General features: G+C 49.5%; 2 protein-coding genes across 9 annotated transcripts in view; both read left to right on the forward strand.

Moving 5' to 3' along the window:
* Positions 1 to 10,544, forward strand: MON1B (MON1 homolog B, secretory trafficking associated). 2 transcript variants are annotated; one of them, XM_054453731.2, is made up of 7 exons: positions 1,106 to 1,178; positions 1,296 to 2,135; positions 2,353 to 2,510; positions 4,314 to 4,640; positions 5,201 to 6,020; positions 6,401 to 6,548; positions 9,000 to 10,544. In XM_054453731.2, exons 3-7 carry the CDS (start codon positions 2,363 to 2,365, stop codon positions 9,198 to 9,200), a joined length of 1,644 nt encoding a protein of 547 aa, XP_054309706.1. In that variant the 5' UTR covers positions 1,106 to 1,178; positions 1,296 to 2,135; positions 2,353 to 2,362; the 3' UTR covers positions 9,201 to 10,544. The 2 variants fall into 2 exon arrangements, with proteins under 2 accessions (XP_054309704.1, XP_054309706.1); XM_054453729.2 differs by having other exon boundaries at positions 1 to 2,101.
* Positions 10,293 to 26,549, forward strand: part of SYCE1L (synaptonemal complex central element protein 1 like) — a 27,335-nt gene continuing 11,078 nt past the window's right edge. Inside the window, exons 1-11 of one of the 7 annotated variants that reach the window (XM_054453734.2) lie at positions 10,307 to 10,406; positions 17,188 to 17,247; positions 18,957 to 19,016; positions 19,212 to 19,286; positions 19,844 to 19,891; positions 20,164 to 20,218; positions 21,961 to 22,024; positions 22,874 to 22,943; positions 23,026 to 23,113; positions 23,318 to 23,390; positions 23,601 to 24,782. In XM_054453734.2, coding sequence (XP_054309709.2) covers positions 10,346 to 10,406; positions 17,188 to 17,247; positions 18,957 to 19,016; positions 19,212 to 19,286; positions 19,844 to 19,891; positions 20,164 to 20,218; positions 21,961 to 22,024; positions 22,874 to 22,943; positions 23,026 to 23,113; positions 23,318 to 23,390; positions 23,601 to 23,675 — 729 coding nt within the window. In that variant the 5' untranslated portion in view covers positions 10,307 to 10,345 and the 3' untranslated portion in view covers positions 23,676 to 24,782. Of the gene's footprint in view, positions 10,407 to 17,187; positions 17,248 to 18,956; positions 19,017 to 19,211; positions 19,287 to 19,843; positions 19,892 to 20,163; positions 20,219 to 21,960; positions 22,025 to 22,873; positions 22,944 to 23,025; positions 23,114 to 23,317; positions 23,391 to 23,495; positions 24,783 to 26,549 lie in introns of those variants that run through there. The other 6 variants (XM_054453732.2, XM_054453733.2, XM_054453736.2 and 3 more) reach the window with 6 other exon arrangements.

Below are 26,549 nucleotides of genomic sequence, written 5' to 3' on the forward strand. Positions count from 1 at the left end.
ACATAAATTTATTGTTTCTGTTATATAAATTTAATATTTATTACTTATCGATTACCTATTGTATATAAGGCACATGTGCTACATTGGTATTTGGAGTTCATTACCCTAACTATACTGTAATTAAAATAATTATCCTAACTAGTACCAAAGGCTTCCACTTAGCAATCACTCGAAGTGCGCCAGCACCTCCACTCACTTCACGTCAAGCGATTCCCATCATTGTTTCACTGGTGGAGAAACCGAGGCCCAGGGCACTTGGGGCAAGGCGTTCAGGGAGCTTTCGGTCCGGAAGCAGCGTCGGGGCGGGAATTCGAACCCTGGGTTCCCACACTCGTCCGTGGCCCAGGCCTTTTCCCAAACTGATCACAGGAAGTGACGACCCGTTCGCCCGGCGGACCGGGGGCGTCGGGCGGGTCCTGGTCCAAGTGAGTGCCCGCCCCTGCCCAGGGCTGGCGGAGTTCTTCCCCCAGCTGCAGGTAGACGTGGGAACTCGGCAGGGTACGGAGCTGCGGGATCCGATAGGCCCTCGAGGGCCCCTGGGGCGCCGCTGTTCTGCCCTGGGAGAGGGTGGGAAGTAAGTGAAATGCCGGAGAGAAAGCTAAAGAACGACCGAGAGACCGAGACCTAGAGAAAGAGGCGGAGGTAGGGAGATGAGGAAGGAAAGCGCACGTGGATGAGTAAAGGTGTCCATTTACACATTCAGAGACACAAATACAGGAAGAGACAGGGGCGCAGGCAGACACCCCGAGACAGGCTCGGAGAGTCGCAGGAAGAGACAGAGTTAGAGACGCCTAGAGCAAAGGAGATGGGCAGTCTAGACCAGGCGCGTCTACACCTGCGTTCGCCCTCAGGCTAAAATTGTCAGCTAGGACCGCCTTCCTTCCCCTGGCAGCCCAAACCCCTGGCAGCTTGCAGACTGCGGCTGCTGGCAACACCCGAGTAAGATCCTATCCGGCGGCTGCGCTCTACTTTCCAGGGAACAGTAGACCTTACAGGCGACGGGCCGCAGCTGCAGGGGCCGTCGTGCTAGCCAAGGGCGGCGCGCGGAGAACGGCGCGGCCTTGTCTTCGGCCAATCAGGACTCAGCGGCCTCTTGGCCGCGCCCACACACGCACCCCCGGTGGGCCTGGGCTTTGCTCTGCACGGTTCTGCCCGCTGACGCTGCCCACGCAAATGAGGTCAGCCGGGCTTTTTGCGGGTCTGGACAAATCTAAATCAGCCTGAGCTTTGCCTTCGCAACCCCCTAGCCAGGCACCACGAGGATGTCCGTGACTCACGCTTCCTTTTTTCCAAAGGCCGCCGAGCCCTTTGGGTGAACACGGAGAGACCAACGAATAGTTCCTCCTGCGAGACCTGCCTCTTACTTTAGGATCCGAGTCCTACAGACTGACCAGACTTGGCGCGGCACGCTGATTAGAAGCGGCGACTGCCCGTCAAGCATTCGTGCCTCTCCCCTCCCTTGACTTTCTTGGCAGGGTTAAGGAATAAGAGAAAGTGGAGTTGCCTCAGTTCTGGGAGAGCCCGTTTGTGGGTCCGGCACAGGTATCCATCCGGACTTAGGCTCCAAAAGTCCCCTTGGGAAACAAGGAATAGGCTCGAGCCTTCGATTGAGTCGAGGGAGATGTCAATCAATGCATGGGCGGGTGCAAACGCAACACAACGCACAGTATTGGTTAGGGTTTGGCGGGGGGAGTAGACAGCGGGGAAATAAGGCGGCTTATCTCGATTGGCCCAGAAAGAAGGCGGTCGCACCCTATGTACTCCGGGATTGGCTAGAGCGAGCCGCGCCCTCCCCTCACGCCAACCACCGGTAAGCGAAGTGGGCCTCGCTCTCCCCGGTTAGCAGCCGTAGCCAGATCCGTTGAAAGGAGTGCAGAGAGGTCTGATTGAGCTCCCGAACAGACCTGACGTAGATCCGGAAGTGGCCCGCGCCATCTCAACTATGAGGGGACACCCGTAGGCGGCGGCAGAGGGACGCCGCGAGGAGCCAATAAAGCTCCGCAACCGGAAGTGTCTTCTGGGAGGCGTCGCACCCGGAAGTGTGGCACCTCCCCGGCCGCACCCGGAAGTGTGATGCCACCGCCGCTACGGGGAAGTAATGGTATCCGGCCAATTGAGATTCGGGGTTAAAACAGGTGTTTGTATATCTCTATTTCCTGAGGCCCAGTAGCGTCTCCTCTTTTCGGAAAGTGTGGGAGGGGGGATGTATTTGGGCATGATTTTGAATGTCTCGTCCTATTGAAATCCGTGGGGAAATGAGCAGGAGGAGTGTGTCCAAGGGGGCCTGACTCTATAAAGGCTTTTCAGAAGTTTCTTTCACCGCCCGTCACCCTCGATTCCCCTCCCCCTCAGGGATGTGCAGATGGAGGTCGGAGGAGACACTGCTGCCCCGGCCCCCGGGGGCGCGGAGGACTTGGAGGACACGCAGTTTCCCAGTGAGGAAGCTAGAGAAGGTGGAGGGGTTCACGCGGTCCCGCCGGATCCCGAAGACGTGGGCCTGGAGGAAACAGGTATGACTCCACTTAGTGGGGTCTTAAAAGGAATCCTTAGGAGTTGTCATTGTTGGACGGGGGTGGGTGACCAGTAGGGAGTCTTTTGGGACTCAAGAGAAGTGGCTTAAATTAACATCGCTGGGTCGGGAGGAGGTCACTGTGGACACATGGTGCAGTTTACATCATTGAGGAAGTCATTGGGTGTCAACGGATGTTCACTGGGGGTTTGGTGTGAGTTTAGGTCATTGAGGAATCAAAAAGGGGGCTGTTAGGACCAAAGAGGGTCACTGAGGATTTAGAGTGTTTAGGTCAAAGAATGCGCTGAAGAAAGTCAATAGACTCCGAGGAGGACTGTTGAGAAGTTAGTGTTTTTGAGGAGTAGGGTGTTATTTATTAAATAAGTGGGAAGGGGAATCAGTGGCGTTCGATGGGCACTCAGAGTATTTACATCATTGAAGTCACTGGTAGGCTGTTGGGGAAGTCTTTAAGGAACCAAATGTTAGTGGATGTGTAAAGTAGTTCATTTGGGATTTAATGGAAGTCCCTGAGAAGTCTGTGCCATTGATCACTTTGGAATTAGTGGATGTAAATGGAGTCATTGGGAAGGATCAGTGGACATCACTGAGAATAAATGTGGGTAGGGAGGTTGAGGACTTGGGAATTAATAGCAGGTAAGAGCAGTTATTAGGAGGGAGTAATGATATTTGGGGACATGGGAGTGTCAGTGAATGTCAATGACAGAATATGCAATTATTGGGATTTTATGGGAAAACTATTGAGACATAGTTGCGCATGGACAATAATGTTTGTCATTGGGGGATGAATGGAAATCAATGGGAATAAATGGATGTGTCAGTAGGGGCTGTTGAAGTTGTGGGTTTTAGTGAATGTTAATGATGGTCATGGGTAGGGGCAGTGGAAGTCATTAAAGTCTTGTGTGTTAGTGGATATTATGATGGTTACTGTAGGGAGGGGAGTGGATATCAATGAGATTGAAGGTGGTCAGGGGAATGACTGAAGGTCTCTGCAGTGCTGGGTGTTAGTGGAGCTTAATGATGGTCATTGTTGGGGGTAGGGGGGAGTGGACATGGAGTAGAATAAATTGTGGATCAGGGCAGTCATGGAGGGTCATTGAAAAACCAGGTGTTAATGATTGTTATTGTGGGGTCACTGGGGTGTTTGTGAACCACAGTGGGAGTGAATAGTGGATTAGAGGAGTCCTAGATATCTGGGTGTTAGTGGATATTAACGACAGTCATTGGGAGAAATAGTGGACATTACCAAGAATATAAATGGGTGGCCAGGAGAGTTAGTAGGGTCATCAGGTATCAGTGGACATCACTGATAGGGTAGTGGCGGGGGTTGGGGCATTCAGACACTTAAGATATTAATAGATGTTAATGGTGGCCATTGGGTGAGCAGATATCAGGAGAAAAAATAGGGGTCAGAAGAGTTAATGGGGGATCATTGAAGATGAATAATCGTCATCCAGAGTCAATGGGGTGCTTTGAAGACTTTGGAATGACAGTTATTGAAAGGGAAGTAATTGGTCTGTAGGAACATAGCAGGTCCAGTGGAATAACAATGAGAATATGTTGGTTTATTAGGGTTTTAGGAAGATCATTGGAACCTAAGTGTTAGTGGAGATCCTTGCGGGGTCCTAGGGCAGTCATTGGTCATTGAGGGGCATAGGAGACACTTGGAGTTCTGCGTCAGCATGCAGGGGTCATGGAGGGGCTAGTAGATATTTGGTGGGTCCTTGGGGATGTGGGGTTAGTTAGGAGTTCACATGCAGATGACCCACCAGGGGCTCCATTTCAGGATCCAAGGACAAGGACCAGCCACCCAGCCCATCACCACCGCCCCCGTCAGAGGCCCTGTCAAGCACCTCTCGGCTCTGGAGTCCTGCAGCCCCTGAGAATAGTCCCACACGTAGCCCTGAGACTAGCTCTGGAGGCCAGGGCGGGGACCCCAGTGATGAGGAGTGGCGCAACCAGCGGAAGCATGTGTTTGTGCTGAGTGAGGCTGGCAAGCCCATCTACTCGCGGTACGGTAGTGTGGAGGCGCTGTCGGCTACCATGGGTGTAATGACCGCCCTGGTGTCCTTTGTGCAGAGTGCAGGAGATGCCATCCGTGCCATCTACGCTGGTGAGCAAACAAGTGGGAGGCAGAATGGGGGACAGTGACCGGGAATATGGCTGGTACGGGTAGGTCTGTCTGCCTCAGGCACTATCCAGCCAGCCAGGGTTGGGTCCATGTGTGTGGATGGTCAGCCAGGGCTCTAACTGTCAGTGGTGGGAGGTGGGGGGTTCATCTCTGTCTGGCCTGCTGGTTTCTGAATGATTGACTTGCTGGGATCTGAGTGACTAGCTGGATACTTCTGTGTCATCTGAGAGGATGACTGTGGGGGCTGTGTGGCTGAGCTGTGTCTTTCTGGCTCTGTGTCAGCCCTTGTACCATCTCTCCCCGCCTGCCCCTGCTCTGTGCTGTGTATCTAACCTACCTGTTCCTTTGTCCATCCCATCATGTCTCTGCAAATGTCCAGATTCCTCCAGCTTGTCCTTACCCCAGTCCAGGTGCCCACAGAGTGAGCATGTGGACTCCGGCCCAGTGTGTGTATGGTAGGAGAGGGCGGAAGAGCCCCACTGTCTCCCTCTGGTCATTCCTGATCCAGCTGTACCCCCCCTTCTTACCCCTTCCTTCCCCAGAGGACCACAAGCTGGTGTTCCTACAACAGGGCCCACTGTTGCTCGTGGCCATGTCACGGACTTCTCAGTCAGCAGCCCAGCTGCGGGGGGAGCTGCTAGCTGTGCACGCACAGATCGTGAGCACACTTACACGTGCAAGTGTCGCCCGCATCTTCGCACACAAGCAGAACTATGACCTCCGCCGCCTGCTGGCTGGCTCAGAGCGCACACTGGACCGACTTCTGGACAGTATGGAGCAGGACCCAGGAGCCCTTCTCCTGGGTGCCGTGCGCTGTGTGCCCCTTGCCCGCCCGCTGCGAGACGCACTGGGTGCGCTCCTCCGACGTTGCACAGCGCCTGGTCTGGCGCTGTCAGTGCTGGCAGTAGGCGGTCGACTGATAACAGCAGCCCAGGAGCGGAATGTGCTGGCCGAGTGCCGGCTGGACCCAGCTGACCTGCAGTTGCTGCTCGACTGGGTGGGTGCACCAGCCTTTGCGGCGGGTGAGGCTTGGGCACCTGTGTGCCTGCCCCGCTTCAACCCTGATGGTTTTTTCTATGCCTACGTGGCCCGCCTGGATGCTATGCCTGTCTGCTTGCTGCTGCTTGGCACCCAACGTGAAGCCTTCCATGCCATGGCCGCCTGCCGGCGCCTGGTCGAAGATGGGATGCATGCCCTCGGTGCCATGCGTGCCCTTGGGGAGGCTGCCAGCTTCTCTAATGCCTCATCAGCCAGTGCTCCTGCCTACAGTGTGCAGGCTGTGGGGGCGCCAGGCCTCCGGCACTTCCTGTATAAGCCGCTGGACATACCTGACCACCACCGCCAACTGCCCCAGTTTACCAGGTAGGCCCTGACCCTAAGGCAACTGGCTGGGTGGGAAGGCCTGTCAAAGCAGGAAGTTCAGCATCTCAGGGATGTGACTCAGGAGAGATAACCGGCCATGCTTAAGAAAGAGGGAAGAGAACAAGTCTCTGTCTGATGATGGAGCATCAGCCACAGACCTAAAGGAATCCCCCTCTTCTGGTGGAGAGCAGGGCCCTAGTACTCAGGGAATCCCCTAGTTTGATGAGGGAAGGTCAGCCTCCGACCCCTGAGAATCCTCAAGTCTCATGGGAGAGGCTCAGCTCCCTAACTTAATTGAAATCTCTAGACTGAGGGAGGAAATGGGCCAGCCAAGAAGGCCCTGGACTAATCTTGCCCTCCACCTCCCTCCATCATGGCAGCCCTGAGCTAGAGGCCCCCTACAGCAGAGAGGAGGAGCGGCAGCGGCTATCGGACCTGTACCACCGCCTGCATGCTCGTCTCCACAGCACCTCCCGACCCCTGCGCCTCATTTACCACGTGGCTGAGAAGGAGACACTACTGGCCTGGGTAAGTTGGGCAGGCCTCTGAGTGAATTAATTCCCCACTTCAAGCCTCCTTTCCCCATATTGTATCCCCTCCAGCCATAGCGCCTCCACCACACACAGCAGGCCTCTGGCTGGGCTGTGCCTTGCCTGCGACACTGTCCCTGCCTTTACACACACATCTTTGAAGCCCCTGACAACTAATGACCATGTCTCTAATCTGACATTAGCCTCACCCTCCTGTGTGTTTCTCCCCGATTAGCAATCAGGACAGTGTCTTTGACTTTCCAGAGGCCCCATTAACTACCATTGCTGTGCCTGCCGATTCCCCAGCAGCCCAATCCATGTGTCTGTAGGTACCCCATTCATCACCAGCTCATTGTGACTCCATGAGTCCCCAGCACTCCTCAGACACTACAGGCGTGGTCCCTTGCTGTGCCCTCCACCTGGGGTATCCTTCCCTTTGGTCTCCTCTGGGCTCCAGCCCTCACTTCCTATGGGTTTGCTAAAGGTCAGCTACTAAGGGAGGCCAGTGAAGGGGACCTCATCAGAAATGGCACCTGCCATGTAATGCATATTTATTAATTTATTGCATGACTGCTGTGAATCAGGCATTGTCCTAGGCTAAGAATTTTGTTTTTAATTTTTTTTAACTTTCATTTTCAAATAACTTTAGACTTAGAAGGTGCAAAAACAATATAAAGAGTTTTTATATTTATATTTATAAAGAGTTATAAAGGGCGTGGTGAAAACCACACCTGGTCAGATGGTGGTTTTCCTAACTCCATCATTCTTTCTACATTTATTGGCTGGGATTTTACTATAAAGAGTAACATGGGGCCGGACATGATGGCTCACACCTGTAATCCCAGCACTTTCGGAGGCTGAGGCAGGCTGATCACTTGAGGTCAGGAGTTCGAGACCAGCCTGGCAAACATGGCAAAACCCCATCTCTACTAAAAAAACAAAAATTAGCTGGGCATGGTAGTGTGCACCTGTAGTCCCAGCTATTCACGAGGCTGAGGCAGGAGAATCGCTTGAACCTGGGAGGCGGAGGTTGCAGTGAGCCGAGATTGTGCCACTGCACTCCAGCCTGGGCGACAGAGTAAGACTCCATTTCAAAAAAAAAAAAGGAATAACTTTTCCTTCTCCTATTTATTGAATTTTTAATTTTCTATCAATATTATCTCATGGATTTTTCTTTAATTCAGTGAGCTAAAATCCTTCTCTAGTATTTATTTTGGTGTTCAAATTGCCTGTGATTTAGCCAGTGGGTAGCCTGATTTAGCCAGGCTGATCCCTGTGTCTGTGACATGTCCCCTTCACTATATGAGCACATCTTACTTGACTTTCTCTATTCCAGTCCTCAACTCAGCCATTTTTCCATGGAGCCCTTGTACCTTTTAGTAGAGATTGGAATTTTAAAACCAAGATATGGGCCAGGCACGGTGGCTCATGCCTATAATCCCAGCACTTTGGGAGGCCGAGTGGGGTTGGGGTTGGGGGTGGGGGTGGGGGTGGCGGGGGGGGGGGTGGCGAGTCACAAGGTCAGGAGTTCGAGACCAGCCTGGCCAACAGGGTGAAACCCCATCTCTACTAAAAATACAAAACATTAGCTGGGTGTGGTGGCATGCGCTTGTAATCCCAACTATTCCGGAGGCTGAGGCAGGAGAATCGCTTGAACCTGGCACGCGGAGGTTGCAGTGAGCCGAGACTGTGCCACTGCACTCCAGCCTGGGCAACAGAGTGATACTCTATGTCAAAAACAAAAAAACTAAAACAAACAAAAAAAAATATGTTAGGAGCAGAATTTTAAACCAAGTGATCAGGGTGGCCTCCCTGAGCAGATGGCATCTGAGTGGAGTAGGGAGGTATTGAGCTACATGGATATTAGGAGGAAGAGTACACCTGGCAGAGGGAAAGGACTGATATGCTGTGAGGTGGGACTGAGCCTGGCTATGTTTGAGGAATAGCAAGGAAAGGGTAGAGTGGCTGGAGCAGAGGGAGTGAAGGGGAGAGCTCTGGGAGGTGGCACAGGAAAGGTGCTAGTGACTTTGTGGGGTCAGGCCTCTCCATGTGGTATGAGGCATAAATTGAGTTCCTCTTTATATTATTCCCTGGCTGTAGATGATGAAAACATAGTTGTAGGAGCTTAGAGCAGGACCTTGTACACAATAGGTTACTGACAGAATATTAAACATTGTTACTGTTTTCCCCAGTCCCCAATGAGCAAAGAGGTCTAGTGAGTACCCACACACACAACCAGCATCACCCAGTTGAAGTCACTAGGTCCAGCTGAAATTGCACAATATCAGCTTACCTACCTTAGCCCAGTATCTAGGCAGCACCCGGTAGGAGGTGCTGCCAGGTACAGGTTCCAGGTTGCAGGAGGCAGACATGCAGCTGCACTGGGGTAGGCAGGATTGTCCATAGCCAGCTCTGGCCCGTCTGACTCTGTCTCCTCCCAAACCCCCAGGTGACCTCCAAATTCGAGCTCTATACCTGCCTCAGCCCTCTGGTGACCAAGGCAGGTGCAATCTTGGTAGTGACCAAACTCCTGCGCTGGGTGAAGAAAGAGGAGGACCGGCTCTTCATTCGTTACCCACCCAAGTACTCCACACCACCAGCCACCTCTACGGACCAAGCTGCCCATAATGGCTTGTTCACTGGACTCTGATAGTTGGAGCTCCCAGACCAGGCAGTGCTGGGAGCAACCACCTTTGTTTTTTACCTTCTGTCTACCCTGGAAATGTGTGTGGTGGTGTGTCCATGGCCAGTCATTGTCTCCCTAAGCAATGGGGCAAGGTCTGAGGGCCTGCCGATGAGAGAGATGGTGGCAGCCGCCAGGCGAGCAGGCTGCTTTCCCTGCCCGGTCATGCACCTCCTACTCTGGGGAAATCCTTAGGCCTCCCTCTCCCTTCCCTCTGTCTCATCTCCTCCACTTGGATGATGCTCTAGCGTCTGTCAGGGACTGTCCCCTCCAAACTTGCTTCCGTGGTCTGCCTCCTAGTTGAATCTCAGCCTTGAGTGTCCAGATCTGGCCAAGGTGTCTAGGGTGGCCCACAGGGGTGCTGGAATTGGCACTTCAGGGCCAGGCTATGCTTGGAACTGGCCTGAGGGTATTTTAAAGAAAAAAACTACATAAAAGGCCTAAAAGTAAGACCCACAAGGATATTCCTTTGCCCTTCTTGTACTTTTCTTCATCTTTACCCTGCCAGAAATGACTCCCCCCTCAATGCTGGCTGCTGCTAACATTAATGAGAAGGTGGCCTCCAGTGTCCACCTGTGGAACCCAGGACACAGCACCTGACTGCACACAGTGGCTGAAATCCAGCATTTTTACATAGGAGATGCACTTAGCCTCTAAGCCTCATTTTACTCATCTGTGAAACAGAGATAAGTAACCCTCTTTCATGAACTCTTTGATGAAGATTTGTAAACGAAAACAGACTCGAACTATTGTGTACCACCACATAGCACATGCACATCTGTCCCAGACGTTGACAACCTGCACAAGACAAGCAGCCTAAAGCAGGAGAGACCTCCCTAGGGTTTTGTATGTGTGCACACTACCCTCACTCCCCAACTGGCCATTACCCTAGTTCTGCCCTTGTTTGTGGAGTTACAGCCTCAAGGCTGCAGCTTGCGTGCTGGCAATCAGGGCCGCAGTGTGTTCCGCGCCTGCCCAGAGCTGACTCCTGATTCAACCAATGGCGTAACCGCGGGTTGCACGCCTGCGCGCTGAAAAGCCTTTCACCCTCACGTGGTTTCTTTTTTAACCAGTCATCAAGCAAGGCTCGCGCGCAGGCTCTGCGTCGGAAAATGGCGGGGAAGCTGAAACCTCTGAATGTGGAGGCGCCGGAAGCCGCTGAGGAGGCTGAAGGTATTGAGGGCAAGTGGGCTGCACTCCTTTCTCTCCAACCAGGGCACAAAGGAGGGAGGATTCGTCCCATTACAATAATGAAATAATGATACTCTAATTTTTTTTAAATAAAGTGTTAAGCCTTTTGTTATTGAAAAACAATTTTTTAACCGTTCAGCAGAGTGGAGATAAATTAACAGGCATATTCTTATCACCGAGATTAACTTTTGTCAACTCTAGTGTATACATTGTTGAAAGTAAACAACACGTAGTTCAGTACGAAAGTCTTCAAACAAAAGTGGGGCGGTGGGGATGTTCTCATAAAAATCACCTTGCTGCAGCCACCCCTTATTAACAGTAATTCCCAGTGTCGCCGTTTCACACCTAACACATATGACACTTTGATGGACTCTTAAACCTCCTAATCGAACTTGGCCTCCCCCACAGCCTCTTTTCTCCAGAGTATTGACTTGAATGACAGGCAAAGGAGGGTGGAGGGGTGTCGGCCTAGACACTTGGAAATTGTATTCCATCCAAAAGAAAAAAAATTTCAGGCCGGGCATGGAGGCTCACGCCTGTAATCCCAGCACTGGGAGGCCGAGACGGGCGGATCACGAGGTTAGGAGTTCGAGGCCAGCCTGACCAACATGGTGAAACCCCGTCTTTACTAAAAAACTATATATACATATACATATATATATGAGTGTATGTGTATATATATATATATATAATTAGCCGGGCGCGGTGGTGTGGGCCTGTAATCGCAGCTACTCAGGAAGCTGAGACAGGAGAATCGCTTGAACCCAGGAGGCGGAGGTTGCAGTGAGCTGAGATCATGTCACTGCACTCCAGCCTGGGTGACAGAGTGAGACTCCGTCTCAAAAGAAAAAAAAGAAAAAATTCTCCCTTGGCCGGGCTTGGTGGCTTATGCCTGTAATCCCAGCACTTTGGAAGGCCGAGGCGGGTGGGTCACCTGAGGTCAGGAGTTTGAGACCAGCCTGGCCAGCATGGCGAAACCTCGTCTGTACTAAAAATACAAAAATTGTCCGGGTGTGGTGGCGGGCGCCTGTAGTCCCAGCTACTCAGGAGGCTGAGGCAGGGGAATTGCTTGAACCCGGGAGGCAGAGGTTACAGTGAGCTGCCATTGCGCCACTGCACTCCAGCGCGGATGACAGAGTGAGCAAAAAAAAAAAAAAAAAAGAAAACAAGAAGAAAAAAATCTCCCAAGGCAGTAATGCATTTGTATGCCACTAGCATTTTTTTTGTTATAGAAATATTCAAAGGGTGTCAACGTAGAGAAAATAGCTTTAAACAAAGCCCGTGTGTACCCATCAGTATGCTTTAACTGTTGTCACCTTTCTGCCCCACTTTTATCTATCTTGAACACCCTTTTCTGCACACTCTTTAAACCACTGTATTAATAAACACATTAGACTGCATCCTTCCAGACCTACCCATACAGACATCAAAGTAATGATTATTGCTTATTGCCTGACCTAGGATGTGAGCTCCATGAGAACAGAGACTGTTTACCTCTCGCTCCCTTGCACCTAAAACAATGCCTGCTTGGTGTAAAGTAAGTGCTCAGTAATTTTTTAATGTGTGACTAATGAAATAACTTCAAGAGCAGAGAGCTCTTTTAGATTAGAGGCACATACTAAGTGCCAGCATTCAACAAAAGACAGACAGAAATCAGACGGATGCAAATAGATCTCATTTATTAACTGTGTAATGCAGCTGCCACTGCAATTAAAAAAAAATTTTAGTATCAGCCTTTCAAATTCCTCAAAATTAAAGTTATGACTAACTTCACCAGCAAAGGAAAAATTGAAGGATGTATCAAGTTGCCATTTCTAGCTCATCAAATTGGCTTTATAAAGGGAAGAATAGTATCTGGTATTGACGACCTTGTAGAGAAACAGGCCTTTTCCTGCCTCAGGGAAGAGAGCTGACTCAAAGTAAAGGCTTTGCTAGAGGCAATTTGGCAGAGTATTTTTAGCATCTAAAATGCTCTTCCACTTCTGCAGTGACCATGCTATGTAATCAAAGGCAAATACGTAAGTGTATGGACCAGGAATGGTCACTTGAGTGTCGATGTCGGCACAACACAAGAAATAGTCACAGAAATGGCCAAGTCTAGGTTTATGTGTGCATGCTGTGGAGCGTCTCTGTGGTGGATTTTTTTTTTAAGAGGCAGAAAAAAAAATTCTAATTTAAATGTATTAAAATTCAATTATAAGTTGATAGGATTATTATTGACACACAAAGAGCTCCAAAAGAGATAGTATTTTTATTAGAGACAAGCCAGTTGGGATTGAAACAAAAATGGAGGGGGGTATAGCCCTGTGTATGTTGCACAGAAAAAGTGTCTGAATGGTAAAGGCCTAAGTGATAACTCTGGACAAGGGATTTGGATTTTGGGAGTAGTGCAGAGGTAGAGGCATTTTTGTGATTTATTGTTCTATTTTTCTTTTAGAAAAATGTAAGTAGTCATATATAATTTTAAAATATAAGGGAGAAGAGGCAAAATTTTGAATGGCAACTGAGGATCCTATATTCATATTGGATCAGTATTAACATCCAGGTTTTGATTGTTGTACTGTGGTTACCTGGTAGATTCCCTTTGTATATAGGAAATAGACACTGGAATAGTAAGGAGTGATGGGCCAAGACGTCTGCAATGGGGAATCTGATATAAGGGCAAAATGGGAGCACTGTGGCCTATTTTTACAACTTTTGTGTACATCTGAAATTATTTCAAAATAAAATGTTTAAAAGGGTGCTCTTACTGTGCTGGCCGTTTTCTTTTGTAATGGACTTTGTGTGTGTGTGTGTCAAAATGTTAGTTGGATTATTTAAAAGATTTACTTATTACCCACTCTTGGCCTTATTTCATGACTAGCACTAGAAAGCAGAGAGAGGAAAAACATAGATGGAGCTTTTGCAGAAATGGTTGCAAATACCAGCCATAAAAAAGATGTGGAGACAATCGGGAAATTAATGCATAGCCTGGGTAGTGGGAGATATTACCTAATGAGTATTAATCTTGTCAGTTGTGATTATAGGATTGGGGTCATCTAAGAAAATGTCCTTAAGTAGTTGAGACTCCTAATGAAGTATCTGGGAATAAAATGTCAAGAAGCCTGGGGCTTGCTTAAAAATAATTTGACACTGGAAAAACATAGCTGAAAGAAATAGGGTGAATATTAATGATTGTCAGATCTGGGCAACGAGCATATCAGAGTTAATCATAATATCCTCTCTACTCTCTTGTGCATTTGAAAGTTCTCATAATAAGGTATTAAAAATAAAACAATCACAAACACCTCCCCTTGTTATTAAAGTAGCTTTACTTTTTGTCTTATTTCCAAAATATTAAGAATATTTTTAAAATTAAAAAAATCTCAGGAGAGGACATGCCAAATTGTTCGAAGTGATTGTATCAGGGGAAGCAGTGAGATTTAGGATTAAGGAGAGAAGAGAAAATTTCATTTTTAACGTCACTTCTTTGTTTGAATTTTCTTAGAGTTTTACTTAGTAAGAAAGTAAAAATTAGAGCAATACATGAAATGTATTTTACTAAAAGACCAAGTGTTGTCACCGAACTGCTGGCAGTGGTTACTTCTGGGAAGGGGAGCGACTTGGAGAAGGGGCTGCTGGTGAGGGGAGACTTTTCCTTTTTGTTTTATTCTTCCACATTTGTTTGTTGTGTAAGTTATTCTACATGTGTTTATTTAATTTAAAAATTAAAATAATACGTACTAATTTATAAAGGATTTCAGGCTAAACAAAAAGACATAAAGAAGGTGAACATACCACCAAATATTTCAAAAAAGATCTAATAAGCTCAGGTTAAAAAAACCCTGATTTACAACATGGATTTTAATGGCTGCAAAGAATTTCATCCTACAAACATGCTGTAATTAATCCCCTAAGTTATCTTCAAGTTACTTCCTTTTTTTTTTTGAGATGGAGTTTTGCTCTTGTTGCCCAGGCTGGAGTGCAATGGTGCCATCTCAGCTCACTGCAACCTCCATCCCCCAGGTTCAAGTGATTCTCCTGCCTCAGCCTCCCGAGTAGCTGGGATTACAGGCGTGCATCAACACGTCCAGCTAATTTTTGTATTTTTAGTAGAGTCGGGGTTTTGCCACGTTGGCCAAGCCGGTCTTGAACTCCTGACCTCAGGTGATCCACCCGCCTCAGCCTCCCAAAGTGCTGGGATTACAAGCGTGAGCCACTGCACCCGGCCATCACTTCCAAGTTTAAAATTATAAGCGGTAAAACAACATCTCGCCCACCATTCTTAATTATGTCCTTAAGACACATTCCTAGGAATGGAATTTCTGATCAAGAGGAAATGAATAAGGTTTTGGTATTTATTCATCAGAAAGTTTGAAATGAAACAGTTTTTGCCTGTCCAGTTGGCAAAAAAAAATGAAGAAGATTAAAAACATACTTGCCCGGTAAGAGTGTGATTTTTGGGCCTGAGACAGGTGAAAAGCAATTTCCTATCAGCCAAATTCCATAATATACATTCCCTTTGATCCACCAGGTAGCATCTTGGTAGTACTCTATGTGTACCCAGTAGATGTACTCTAATGCAAGCACAAGGAATAATGCACAAGGATGGTGTACTAGGTTAAATTGTGTCCCTCCAAAATTCATGTCCACCAGAACTTCAGAAATGTGACTTATTTGGAAGTAGGGTCTTTGCAGTTATAATTAGTTAAGATGAGGTCACATTGGATTAGGGACGGCCATAATTCAATGGCTGGTGTTCTTATAAGTAGAGGGAAATATAGACACATAAGGATATGAGAGTGGCAGGTGAAGACACAGACAGGGAAGACCCAGTTTGTGGTACTTTGTTATGGCAGCCTGACAACACAAATGCAGATGGTCATTGTGGCATTCTTTGTAACAGCAAAATAAGGTAAACAGCTTAAATATCATCAATAGGATATTGCTTTGAAATTACGGTATATCCACACAGTGGAATGCCATGCAGCCACTTAAAAGAATAAAAAGATCACTGGTGTACATTGTCAAATGAAAAATACAAGATGGGGTGCATCACGTACAACATGCTACCACTTACATAGAAAATGTGGGATGTGGCGGGCCATGGTGGCTCACGCCTGTAATCCTAGCACTTTGGGAGGCCGAGGCAGGAGGTTTGCCTGAGCTCAGGAGTTCGAGACCAGCCTGGGGAACACAGTAAAACCCCATCTCTACTAAAATACAAAAAATTAAACAGGTGTGGCGGCGTGCGCCTTTAGTGACAGGTACTCAGGAGGCTGAGGCAGGAGAATCGCTTGAACCTGGGAGGCAGAGGTTGCAGTGAGCTGAGATCGTGCCACTGCACTCCAGCCTGGGTGACAAAGCAAGACTCCATCTCAAAAAAAAAAAAAGAAAGAAAGAAAATGTGAGAGGTATGTTTGTATATACATTGAATTATCTCCAAGTACCTACACATAGCTTGTAATGCTAGTGGCCTCTGAGGAGGAGAATTGGAGAACTTAAAATCTGAGGGAGAGGGAATTTTCACTGTATACTATTGTGGGTAAGCATTTCTTCATTAACTTTTTGGCTATCATGTTTTGTGAGCTGCCTTTCATCTTCTCTGTTCAATTTTCCTTAGAGAGGCATAGGTCACTGAGATTTGACTTTTACCACTGGTTTCAAGACTTAAGGTTTTTTTTATGTTAATATTTTCGTGTGGTTTTTCTTGTTTGAATTTTAGAAGTAACACAGGCTCATGTTAAAATATACACAGAAGTAAATATATATATATATATACACACACACACACACATACATATATACATAGAAGTATATATGGTGAAAAGTGTGGTGAATCAGGGTTCAAATAAGGTCTGTTCATTTAATTGATTGATATATGCCTCAAGTCTTTTTTAATCTGTAGTATTTTCCCTCTCCCTCATTTTCTTCTTTACAACTTATTTGTGGAAGAAACCAGGTTTTCCTGTGCAGTTTCCCACAGTCCACATGATGTTGAGTGCATCCCCAGTGGTGTCATTTAATGTGTTTTCCTGCCCTTTGTATTTCCTCTGAATTCATATTTAGATGTGGAAACCTGATGAGATTCCCCACACCAAAAGGTGGGGGGTTTTGGGGCAAAAATCCTTCATCAGCCGTGTTGTGTTCCTCCATCTAGAGGCTCATAGGGAGCACTCCCCAAGGCAGCTTGTAAGTGCATCCTAAGCTGCAGTCCTCAAACTTAGCTGAAGTAAACTCTCTATATTAAAAATAAAAATAAAAATCCTTTGAGCTGGAGCTGCAGGGTATAAAAAGAAAAAGAGAGAGGCTCATAATATCCAGTTGTCTTTTTTTGATGTTAGTAGCCATTAGTAACTGTTACCTAGATCTATCAGTTCATTAAGAATTTATAAATAATGAGCTATAATTATTTCAAAGAAATTCATATGAAATCTTCCTGCCCTATTGTTCTGGTTAGAACTTCATAATGATCTTGAACAGCAGCATCAGCAAACATGCATTCCCTTCTCTCACCCCTGAGTTTCATTAAGGGGAAGTTTGTGGTGGTGTCTTTTAACCCCTCAGGGAGAAGCTGACCTTTAGGGATCCTGATTTATCTAGCACACACTATAAACCTCAAGGGCAAGAGACGGGGTCCCTGCCTCGGATGGAAACCTGTCCCTCATCCCATCCTTAGCCCCAGCCCACGGGTGTCTGCAGAGCTCACTGGGACTTCCTACCTCCCTTCTGTCTCCCGTCTCACTCTCGCTGTGTCCTGTAATTTTGATTTTCCTTTCTACAGGGCAAGCCAAATCTTTGAAGCCTGAAGACGTGCTGGCAATGGTGATAAAGCTGCAGAAAGGTCATGTGTCTCTTTGTTTCTGAGCCTCAGCCTGGGGTTTCAAGTCAGAAAGACTTGGTACAAATTCAGCCCACTCAACTCACAACCTCAGGAAATTATCCCATTGCACTTTCTCCCTCTTATACAATTTAATTATTTGAACCAAGAATACAGTCCCACAGTTCAAAATTCAAGAAGTTTAAAGGAATGGAAAAACCAGTTCCACCACCATCCCTACTCCCCCCACACACCAGTCATCCATTTCCCTGACTCACGGGCAAGCAGCTATTGTTTTTCAATTCTTAAGTATCTTTCCAGAGATTTTTAAAAAATGCATTCATGGATGTATATTTTTTGTCCTCCCTTTTTACATACAAATGGCAATGCAGCTGGTTTTCCACCTTGCTTTGCTTTTTGCGGGAAACCTGGGAGCCAGTGTGCACCCAGAATCTACATCAGAGCTGAGGCAGTGCTGGCCAGAGGTTAGACCCCCAGCCCATTCTCATCTTAAAATACTATCACATCAGTCTATTCCAAACAAAAGCAGCAGCCTCCGCCTCTCCCATTCTGTGGCTGCCTGCAGAAGAAGTGCACTGGGACTGCTGCCTACGGTAAAATTAGGGAGAGAAATTGCAGGGCCAGAAATGCAGTGACCCAACCTGATCATTTCCAGTAAAACAAAGACACCCAGAGATTTCTGTCAGTCATAATCAGCACCGTGGAGAGCACCCACTCTCCTGGAAATCACAGAAGCTGGAGTTGGTGACCTCGGAAAATCCATGGTCTGAGTTTATTAACCCCAGAGCGTCTGAGTGGTCAGCAGTGAGACCTGGCAAGGGTTGGGCAGCTTTTTGCCCCAGTTCCATGTTGGCAACCTTGAAGCCAGAGAGGGATGAGAAGGAAGTCTTCTGCATACAGAGCACTGAAACAGGGGCTATGAGAAGTTAGAGGTGACTCCCTAAAGGGATAGTGATCACCCTGTCACTGGGAAACTCGCAAGCTGCCACCAGCAGTGTAAAAGCAGGGTTTCCCCATTTCTCAGATGAGGCCAGTACCAGAGCCCAGACTGACAGAGTGACAACCCTTCCTGCCTGGCCTTTGACAGGGCGGGGCAGATGGGACGTCTCCATTGGCTCACACCACACTCAGAGTTACATCTAAAGGCTTCCACGATGGCCAAAGAGGCCCTAGTGATATCACTTCCCACTTCCCCCACCTTACCTTCTGCTACTCTCCACTTGCTCACTAGACCTGAGCCACACCAGCCCCTCACTGTTACTTTGGACACGTGCCTCACCCGCTCCTGCCACACTACAGAGAATTTGCACTTGTTCCCTCTGCCTTGCTGCACTCTGCCTGGAATAGGTCCCCCCTCCACACTCTTTACCCCCACAGAACTGCAGGACCTGCTTCCCTCTTCTCATCTGGGGCCTTTCCATATCTCCAGACATGCCTTTTACCCTTTTGCTCTTCAACACTTTGCCTCACTTTATTTCTCTTCACAGCAGTTACTGCCACCTGAATTGATTTATTTATCTTTGCTCAGTGTCCATCTTGCCAACCCAGAATGCAGGCCCTTCAAGGGGCTCTGGCAGAGCTCAACACACAGCAGGTGCTCAATATATGCCTGTTAATTGATAGCAACAGACACAGTGCTTCTCCGTCTGCCTTGGACAGCCAGACACCAGTCTTCTCTGGCTCAGTCTTTCTTTCTTTCTTTCTTTCTTCAGAGGGAAGCCTGGAGCCACAGATAGAGGACCTGATTAGCCGGATTAACGAGCTTCAGCAAGGTAAACTTGGGGACCTAGACTGGCCAGCTGGGGCCAGCAGGAAGGGCCTGGATTTATAATGAATCCACTTCCTCATCTATAAAATTTAGGCCCCTCTAGGGTTGTTTGAAGATGAATATGCAATGTCATATTTGCGAGAGAACAGCAAGGCTAGAGACTACACTCACACAGTGTCTTCTTCCCTTCTTGGCCCAGCAAAGAAGAAATCCAGTGAGGAACTGAGAGAGACCCACACTCTCTGGGAGGCCCTGCATAGGGAATTAGACTCCTGTAAGTGGGGCCAAAAGAGGGACCCATCAACACTGAGGATGTTCCTGTGCATACCTCAGGGCCTTTGCACAGGCTGTTCCCTGGCCTACAGTGCTCTTAGCTCACATATTCTGTATGGCCTCTCACTGTCTCATGTCATCTTTCAGCTTTCAGCTCAAATTTCACCCTGACAGGCCTATCTTGATGGTCTCATCTAAGAATAGAATCCCGCCCTCTCTCGGTCATTCTCACGCTCCTGGCTGATTTGTTTCTTAAGAGCCTTTATGTCCACCTGACATTGTGTGTGTATTTCTTTATAGCCATCTCTCTCCTCAGTGTAAACCTTGTACATTCTTCAGGGTCTTCACTCCTTCAACATTTACAAGGAATGTGGGCATAGAGGGGAAGAAGCTGGATCAGGATGGTCCTTGTGGGAGATGGTTGCAAGGGTGGCAAGAAGATACCTCACCTCTCCTAGGGCTGTACTACACCTTCTGTGTGGCTTTCCCCTTATATGAAGTTGCATTGGGGATGGCAATGGGGTGCCTGGAGGCAGAAAGTGTCATTGTGTTTTCCAGTGAATGGAGAGAAAGTGCACCTAGAGGAGGTCTTGAGCAAAAAGCAAGGTACTTACCAGTTGCTGTGTCTTCCTTATTCTACTCTTCCACCCCACACAAGTCCATACTCCTCAGAGCAGCCACAGGAATCCCACTGAAACCTAAGGCAGGGTGCTTCCCTCTCTGCACAGATCTCTCCCTGGATTGCTACATCACTTGGAGTAAATACCCAAGTCCTCACAGTACCCTCCAATGCCTCACCTGATGTGGGGCCCATTACCTCTGGTCAACCCTGACTCCCCAAGACCTCTCAAAGGGTCCCCTTGGTTCCTTCCCCACAGAGGCACTGAGGATCCTCCAGATGCACTGCCAAGAGAAGGAACGCAAGGCTCAGAGGTAAGAGGCCCTGCCTCAGCTCTTCCCTACCTCATTCCCCAGCTGAAAAAGGAGGGAGCAAGAGCTGTGGAAATGAATCTTGGACACAGAAGCCTCATTTTACCTTTCTATAAAACAGAGCAGCCAGACAAAAAACTTCCTTGGTTATCTCTGATATTAAATGATTGTGTTAAGATTAATTTACTCATTTAATTATTTGTTACTAATTTCTTTATCAAATATATTCCATCCATTGGTGTTAGCCTCAGTCTTTTTCTGTTGGCTATCCAGCTCCTTTGATATCCATTGACTTGCTTATTTGTCTGCTTATTTTAAGCCACAGTCATCCACTTGCCCACCCATTCGTCTACCCACCCATCTAGCCATTCACCTACTCACTCATTCATCTGTTCATCCAACTGTCCAACCATGTCATCCAGCCAGATGGCTATTTTCTCTCCAACCTTCTACCTAACAGTCTTCCATCCATCCAATCATGCATTCATCCTCTCTCTATCCTTCCCATCATATATACACTTAGCCAACCATCCATCCAGACATCTATCCTTCCTTCTAGCAATCCTTTCTTTCTCTATCCAGCTATTATTCCTCTAGTCATCATTTCTCTAATCAGCTATCATTTCTCCAGCCAGCAACTCACACATCCAGTCAACTGTCTATCCAGCCATGTATCCATCCATCTCTTCATCCTCCCGAGTAGCTGGGATTACAGGCATGCGCCATCACACCTGGCTAATTTTGTATTTTTAGTAGAGACAGGGTTTCTCCATGTTGGTCAGACTGGTCTCGAACTCTCGACCTCAGGTGATCCTGCCTGTCTTGGCCTCCCAAAGTGCTAGGATTACAGGCATGAGCTACCACGCCTGGCATCCTCTGAACCTTTACTTAGCACATTCCTGTTACCAGAGGTCTCACATCCCGGTGCACCATGATTTTAATTGCATGGGGAAACCTGATGTTAGCTAATGTGTGTATACTTAACCACACTACTCACACTGTCTGATGAGCATTTATACTCATTTATGTACCTAATCCTCACAATGACAATTATAGGAGTTAAAGGCTAATGTCACCTTCCCACCACTACCACCATTTTACATACGAGGAAACTGAGACCCAGAGAGGTTAAGTAACTTGCCCAGGGTCACAGTGAAGTAACAGATCAGGCTTCAAGCCAGGATGTTATAGAATCTATGGTGCCAAATTACCACACGCCTCACAAAGCTTTCTTGGGAAGGCAGAGTTCATTCCATGGGGGACAGGATGGACAGGTAGTATTCTCAACAGAGGCCCATGAAGGTTCTCATTCAACAGGAGAAACGAGAAAGGTGAATGCTGTGAACAGACATCCCACCTCCCACTCCTGCTGGAGTGAATGATGGGTCATTCAGAGAATATGACTGAAGGTTGTCTTTCCCTTCCCAGGAAGCACATGTTGCAAGAGTGCATGGGACAAATTTTTTGTCCATAACTCTCAGGTTTCAGAGTCCCAAACAGAGGAATCTGGGGTAACTCCCAAGCCTGGGGCCTGGCAGGCCACTGTGTAGAAAGTGGGGACAGGGCTTGCATCAGGGAGAGTTTGTTGGAAGAGGTGCTACGGGAGCCAAAGCTTAGAGGATAAAACCCATGAAGGGGCTCCCAGCAGAGGGAGCATGGGCAGGATCTGAAGGCCTGTGCATGAGGAGCCCCCGTCAGGGTGTCAGGCCTAGCATGTGTTCTCATTCCTGGGTGTCGGCCTCCAGGTTGGATGTCAAAGGACAGCTGGAGGATCTGATGGGCCAACACAAGGACCTCTGGGAATTCCACGTGAGCCATTATCATTGCCTGCAACCAAAGCCATTCCTCCCCTGGCTTTAGTGTCCCACTGACTGGCCCAGAGACCACCCCTGCCCAGGCCCAATGCCACGGGATAGTCCTTGATTCCTTGCTTCCTCTTGCCCACCTATTCAGTCCCTCAGCTTTTATCTAAAATCAACTTACGTCTCACTATGCCCCACTGCCACAACCAGCATCACCTGCCCAGACGGGTGCAGTACCATTGTGATCCTGCTTTCCCCCTGCTCACCTAGTGTATGTTCACCTTGCAGTGGCAAATGGCAGCCCAGAGAAAGCCATGGTCAGGTCATTCCTTCATTCAGCTAATGTCAATGGTTGCACCGGTCAGCATTTTAGGCAGGGAGAGAGGGTAGCAGATCAAAGAGGCCACGTCTTTGCTGTCCCAAGCTGGTTGGGGACAGTGGAGGCACCAAGAAAGTTAGTGGCTAGATCGTGGAACTTCAGTGGGAAGGCCTCTAAGCAAGTGACATCTCAACGCAGAGGTGAAGGAAGTAAGGGAAGAAGCCGTGCAGGTATCTGGGTGCAGAAGGAAGGCTCTGGGGCTGGACGGTGCCTGAAACCTTTGAGGAGCCCCAGATTGGGGAGTGGAGGATGAGGAGAGTGGGAAGAGTTCAAGTTTGAGAGGTGCCTGGAGACATGGAGAGCGTCTGGTGGGGAGGTCTCCAGCCACAGCAGAAACTGCACATTGAGTTAATAAATAGTTGAATGAATGAATGACCTAATGTAGGTGAAGACTTCGCGAGAAGCACAAAAGGGGAGGGGCGGGCCGTGTAGCCAAGAGGACGGCCAAACGGGGAGGCCTCCTCTTTGTCCTCGCAGATGCTGGAGCAGCGACTGGCCCGGGAGATCCGTGCCCTGGAGAGGAGCAAGGAGCAGCTGCTCTCGGAGAGTGAGCCTCCCGCGCCAGGTGGGCGGGGGGAGGGGGATGTGCCCGGGCCTCGGCCCTGCCGCTGACGCCCGCCCACCCGCAGGGAGGCTGGTGCGCGCCAAGCTGCGGGAGGTGGAGCGGCGGCTGCGCTCGCCGCCTGAGGTCGAGGGCGCCAGGGCGGTGAATGACCGGTGAGAGGGGAAGGGAGGCGTGGGCGAGGAGGGCAGGGGCAGGGCGGAGGGGAACCGGCCCAGGTCCCCCGCTCCGCCCCCGCCTGCCCCTTCCCCGGCCTGTGCCTCCCTCGGCGTCGTCGGGTCTCCGCGTCTCCGTGGCTTCCTCCTCGTACCCTGGACTCTCGCTCTCTTCCTCCTGTCTTCTCGGCCCCTTCTCTGCAGGCTGAAGGCGGAGCTGGAGATATTCGGGGAGCAGGTCCAGAGCGCCCCCGAGGTCGGGGCCGGCAAAGGAGAGGTAGGGAGACCGGGGAGGGGAGGTGGGGCGGGCAGGGACCGAGTCAGGAGACAGCGGGCGGGGGTCCTGGGAGCGGCCCCTGAGAGTGGGGTTTGTGGGGAGCAGGGCGGCCCCGGGGACAGAGGAAGCCGCGGTGGAGGCCTAGGGCAGACACGGGCGGACGCGAGGAGCGCGGGAACCTGGTCCGCAGCCTCATCCCGCCCTCGGCAGGCGGGACCTGAGCTCCCCCGCGCCCGCGACGAGGAGGATCCGGAGCCGCCGGTGGCTGCCCCTGACGCCCTCTAGGCCAGCAGGACCCGCCCGGTCCCGACCCTCCCTCGAGACCCGCCAAGAAATAAAGGCGATGATTTCCGCACATGCTCGCGTTCTCCCCGGAGTCTGTGCTACACGGTGGAGCGGGGAGGGGCGTCCTGGGATCTCGAGGCGGGGCCTCTGCCGGACCCCGCCCACCAGTCGAGCCCTGGGCGCCGTACAGAAGCTCTGTAAATGCTCCTGAGCTCAGAGAGAGTAAGTGGGTGTCAGGATCCCCCGCCCCACGGCCTCATCTCGAGTTCCCAAACCATCTATGTTGTCAACAAGGGCTAGAGGGCAGGTGTTAACCCATTCCGGTCCTCGGGGCCTGTGCGTCTCCTGTGGTCTCAGGAAACCCAGAGTCTCTGCAAAACCCGCAGACTCGCGCTGGCTCTGGGACATGCCGGCCCATCTGAGCTCCCCTCACAAATTGGGTTCTAGCCAAGGCTGCCTCTCCACCCTTCTCAAACACTCCAAAACACGTGTCCCCTCGGGGCCTTTGCCCTAGTTGTCCTTCTCTGGGGTCACATTCCCCAGGCCACCTCAGATCTGTTAAATGTGTTCGCCACTCCGGAGGCCGGCCTTGGGGACCCAACTCCAAAGGCACCCAGCACCAGGCTGCTGCCATTGACTGAGCATGTACTGACTAAACAGGCACTTGCCGATTGCCTGCTGGGTACCAGGCACCGTTGTAAGCCCTGGATTTTAAACAGCGCGGTCAGCGAAGGCCTCACCTAGGAAGTGGTATCTGAGCGGAGAAGCGAGGTAGAGAAGCGAGGGAGTGAGCCCTGTGGGTGTCTGGGGAAAGGTGCGCCTGGCAGAAGACATGCCTCATGCCAAGGCCGGGAGGTGAGGCTGCACTTCTCTGTGTTTGAGGAGCCGTCTGGAGGAGGCCGGCGTGGTGGAGTGGAATGAGGTAGAGTGGGATGGGAGAGGACACTGGAGAGTTGCCAAGGACCAGTCGAGTTGGGCACTATCTAATATGTGTAGAAGAGGACCTGGCACACAGTCAGTATTCAGTGAATGCCAACTCTCACATACTGTTGGGATGATTCACTATTCCCAGTCCCTAGAGAATGGGAACTGAGACGTGTGACTCACTTAGATCAGAGGCTTCTGTCCATTAAGTGATCAGTAAGTGGTTCATATGATTTATTATTATTATTATTATTCCCAGGCTACAGATGAGGAACACCAAGGTGTGTATATCTCTCAGAACAGAGATTTTTATAAAATAAATGCTCAATAAATGGTATCCATCATTTATTATTCTCACTGCTATTCTTGTTGTTATTCCCAGTTTAGTGATGAGGAAAATTGAGATAGTGAATCTGTACAGTAAGCCCTCAATAAACGTTGGGTCTTATGGTTGTTGCCATTATTATCCCAAGTCCACAGATGAAGCCCAGGGAGCTTTGGTCCCTGAGTCACCACTCGCATCTGGGCACAGCTGACTCCAGGCCCAGGCTGCGATCCCCTGCCCCACTGACACCACCTGCTTGCTAAGGCCAGTCTCCAGGAATCTCTAAGGAACCTCAGTAACCTCTTCGTCATGCTCTCTGTGTCACACAAATGGGGTCAGCCTGGATATTCTGCCGACATACCACTGGGCACCTAGGATTCGAGTCCTGGTTTCCCTGTTCACCGGCTGGATGACCTCAGGCAAATTGCTTACTGTCTCTAAAACTCAATGACCAGCTGGGCGCTGTGGCTCACGCCTGTAATGCCAGCACTCTGGGAGGCTGAGGGGTGGATCACGAGGTCAGGAGTTCAAGACCAGCCTGGCCAAGATGATGAAACCCCTTGGTTTGGTGGTGGCGGGTGTCTGGAATCCTAGCTACTCAGGAGGCTGTGGCAAGGAGAATTGCTTGAACCCGGAAGGCGGAAGTTGCAGTGAGCCAAGATGGCGCCACTACACTCCAGCCTGGGCGACAGAGCGAGACTTTGGCTTTTGATTTGCCCTGTGTTCTCCCGATTCAACTGACCTTCCTGGCAGGGCTACTTCTCCTTTCATTGAAATGGTTGGCAGCTGCCTGGGATGTCTTCACTCACTTCCTGTAACAGCATTCTCAGGGCTCGCATTCAATTACCATAATTCTCAAGCTGGCAGGGCTACTTCTCCTTTCATTGAAATGGTTGGCAGCTGCCTGGGATGTCTTCGCTCACTTCCTGTAACAGCATTCTCAGGGCTCGCATTCAATTACCATAATTCTCAAGCTTCTTAGCTTGTACTTCAGGTTCAAATGTGAACGAGCCTGGGGGAGCTCAGTGTCGCCAAAAGGCTGAAGGACATTCTTTTTTATTTATTTATTTATTTTATTATTATTATTTTTATTGTATTTTATTTTATTTTTGAGACGGAGTCTCGCTCTGTCACCCAGGCTGGAGTGCAGTGGCGCGATCTCGGCTCACTGCAAGTTCCGCCTCCTGGTTTCACGCCATTCTCCTGCCTCAGCCTCCAGAGTAGCTGGGACTACAGGCGCCCGCCACCACGCCCGGCTAATGTTTTTGTGTGTGTATTTTTAGTAGAGACGGGGTTTTACCGTGTTATCCAGGATGGTCTCGATCTCCTGCCCTCGTGATCCGCCCGCCTCGGCCTCCCAAAATGCTGGGATTACAGGCGTGAGCCACCGCGCCCGGCCAGGACATTCTTGGAAAAAGTAAGCCAGAAAGAAACCCACTGAAAAACAGGAGAGGAGTCAGAGGAGGGGCCCGAAGAGATGCAAACATGGCACAGCCTGAGTAGCAAGCTAGACGAGGCACGGAAGAGAGAGTGGCCAAAGTGACTGCAGTACAATCTCCCGGAGGATAATAATATTACTACCTAACAGAGCACACTAGTTAGCAGAACAGAACCCAGGGCCAGAC

Source organism: Pongo pygmaeus, chromosome 18, assembly GCF_028885625.2.
Source record: "Pongo pygmaeus isolate AG05252 chromosome 18, NHGRI_mPonPyg2-v2.0_pri, whole genome shotgun sequence".
Classification (NCBI taxonomy): Eukaryota; Metazoa; Chordata; class Mammalia; order Primates; family Hominidae; genus Pongo; species Pongo pygmaeus.

What these genes read in the sequence shown, in the direction of transcription:
- MON1B (XM_054453729.2), top strand. Translation starts at nt 2,363, where the DNA reads ATGGAGGTCGGAGGAGACACTGCTGCCCCGGCCCCCGGGGGCGCGGAG. An exon ending in CAACTGCCCCAGTTTACCAG is followed by an intron (nt 6,021 to 6,400) that starts GTAGGCCCTGAC and finishes CCATCATGGCAG; the next exon opens with CCCTGAGCTAGAGGCCCCCT. An exon ending in AGGAGACACTACTGGCCTGG is followed by an intron (nt 6,549 to 8,999) that starts GTAAGTTGGGCA and finishes CCAAACCCCCAG; the next exon opens with GTGACCTCCAAATTCGAGCT.